At 57.7% G+C, this 2,655-nt stretch overlaps 1 protein-coding gene across 3 annotated transcripts in view; it reads right to left on the bottom strand.

Moving 5' to 3' along the window:
* Positions 1 to 1,836: 1,836 nt before the first annotated feature.
* BCL11A (BCL11 transcription factor A) overlaps positions 1,837 to 2,655 on the bottom strand; it is a 141,822-nt gene continuing 141,003 nt past the window's right edge. For all 3 annotated transcript variants that reach the window (XR_014581871.1, XM_083829716.1, XM_083829709.1), the window contains exon 4: positions 1,837 to 2,371. Coding sequence is in view for 2 of the 3 variants with exons in the window: in XM_083829709.1 (XP_083685835.1) it covers positions 2,270 to 2,371 (102 nt within the window). In the remaining variant the exon portion in view is untranslated. The remainder of the gene's footprint in view (positions 2,372 to 2,655) is intronic.

Below are 2,655 nucleotides of genomic sequence, written 5' to 3' on the forward strand. Positions count from 1 at the left end.
TCAAAGCTAAGCTACCTAATTCCCAGGTACCTTGCTCAGCTCAGTTTATTGCTGCCCACTGCACAGAGAAACACAGAGCTCTTCTTTCAGGTGTTAAATCTCCCACACTTCAGGGTACAGCCACATGCTTTGCAACAGCTAAGTCCCAGCCAAAACCCAAAAACAAGCCAAGAGAAGGGGAGCGACCCCTGCAACAAGTCACGCATAGCGGTAGAAACCCACACAGCCCCACTGCAGCCTAGTACTGAGGCAGTGCTGCTGCTTTGTGCTCGCTCAGGATGGACCCAGCGGGCAGGACGTGGCCATGCAGCACAGGAGAGCAGCCCCAGTGCCTACAAGAGGCTCCCAGCGTGGCCATTATGCGTATTTATCACTTTAAGGCAACACGTAAAGTCTGTGGATGTAAAACTCCTAGTAGCTGGGGGGTTTTAATGCCCATGTCACAGAACATACATCTTAAGGGCTGCTTCAATTTACCTTCAATGCTTAGGACAAGGATCCACACAGCTTCTCCCTGCCATGCTCAGCTGCTCACTAGGCGCCTGCACCAGTCCCTGCTTGGTTTTTTTCTGCTCTTCCCAGAAAAAGCCCTGCCCTGGCTCCCACTGCCCTGTGGCAGCAACGCCCACAGATCCAGCCCGCTGCATCCGAGCACTTAATGCCCAAGAGGCTGCTTCAGCAGCACCGCAAAGCAACTGGTGAACTGAGTTTTGCCTGCACTCAGACAAAGCAGAGCACAAAGACAGCCAAGAGCTGCTCAGCACCCTCACAGCTGCCACTGGTTGCAACCATTGGACCAGGTGATCCTTGTAGTGTGATTTGGAGATGAAGTAGAGCCCCGTTAGCCCTGGTGTGGCACAGCTGCAGAGGTACCCAGGTGGGGCTGCAGCTGTTCACAAAAAATAAATAAAGAAGAGCAACACCAGGCAAAGGCAAAGCCATGTTACCTATGGCTGGTTTGCCAGGAGAGCATGGCCCCAGCCAGGTGTCTGGCTGGGACGTGAAGGACGTGAGCGAACTCGCAGGCAGAGCTAGGTGACCAAAGAAGCAGACTGGTCCCTGACCTGGGGCTGCTGCGTCCTGCCCAGACCTGCAGCGGGTGTCCTGGCAGCCCCGCCGCCCTGCAGCGGCTCCGCTCACTCTTTAACCAAATAAGGTCCATTCCTGCTCTCCGGCACAGTCGTCAGGAGCTACAGCCTATAAATCCCATCCGAGACAGCAGGAAAGCACGCACTTAACCCATCTTCTGTTCCACAAAGCAGTTGGGCCCCAAACCAGCAAAATCCTGGGGCGGGTGCTTTGCTCGGAGCAAGGCAAGCGGGCTCCGGGGGACACAGCGGCATGCGAGGATGCCCGATGGCACTGAGGGGAGCTCCCCGCCACCACCCAGCCAGGGCAGGGCTTTGCTTCACCTGGCGCCAACCAATTCTCCCCAGCAAGACCATTACCACTCCCCAAACCCGTTGGCTCGGCTGCGGTTTGATGAGCAGTGACAAGACAGAGGAGGTCACCGATCCCACCCACCCCAAAAGCACATGGTTTAACAGCAGAAATGCAGTACAACAGCCGGCATCGGTCAATCGTACGCGAGCGGCGGCAGAGCGCTCGGCTGGCCACAGCTCAGGGACGCAGCCGTGAGCCCGATGCCCGGGGGGCACCCGATGCGGGGCCGCCTGCCCACAGCACCCTGGTGGGGACACGGGCGCTGCCTCTGCCCCTGCGGACTCGGCGCTTTGCTTCTGCAGGCGACATGGTCACATGGAGTCACGGTAGCTGCCCGGCCCTGGCCAGCCTGCTCATAAACTACAGATTAAAGAAAGAGCGAACAAAACCTAAAGCTCCAACATTTATTATGGCGATTGCCCACCCGCCACGGACCTACACCGTGTTTTATTTTGAATTCGTAACTTGAGGTGCACCTTCTAAGAAATTGAGATAAACAACAGGCTGGGTCCTCCACACAGGATCAACACGAGAGCGACAGTCTTCTCCACGGGGACAGGAGCCAGTCAAAGCCACTGCGAAGCCCTCAACCTCGGTGGGCGCTTTTGCTTTTCGTTTTTAGAAAAAGAAATAAACAAACAAAAACCGAACGGAAAGAAGTGCTGTACTCTATTACAAAATATAAATACGATAGTCCTGCAGGCAGGAGGAGCCTGGGGAGCGCTGCCTTCGGAGGGGACGTCTCGGGCACTCCGGGGATGCGGCGAGCCAGCAGGATGGAGGCCACCTCCGGACACCACGCCACCACCGGCCGCTGGCCCCAGCTTCACCTCCTCTCAGAATTTAAGTGCTCTTGAACTTCCATCCGAAAACTGCCAGGCATCCGGGGCTCCCTGGGCGCTGCGCCAGCCGGGGGGGTACGTCGCACCTAGAGAGCATGGGGACAGAGGAGAGGAGAGGTGTGACACGGCCCAGGGTGCGACTTCCTCCATTATCTTTCTGTTTTGACCCTTTCCTTAGCAGCTAGGGGTGGGACACGAGGCCCTTCCTGCCCACTGGCCGCGCTGCCTCCAGCCCGCCGAGCACCACCCTTGTGCCCCGCGGGCACGGAGCACGTCCAGCACCGCGGGGACACAGAGATCGCCCCGGCAAAGAGCCCCTGGTCTGTACTGGGGCTCTGATCACACAAGGACTGAGCCAGCCTGCCTCAGA

This window comes from Anser anser (genome assembly GCF_964211835.1).
Source record: "Anser anser genome assembly, chromosome: 3".
NCBI lineage: Eukaryota > Metazoa > Chordata > Aves > Anseriformes > Anatidae > Anser > Anser anser.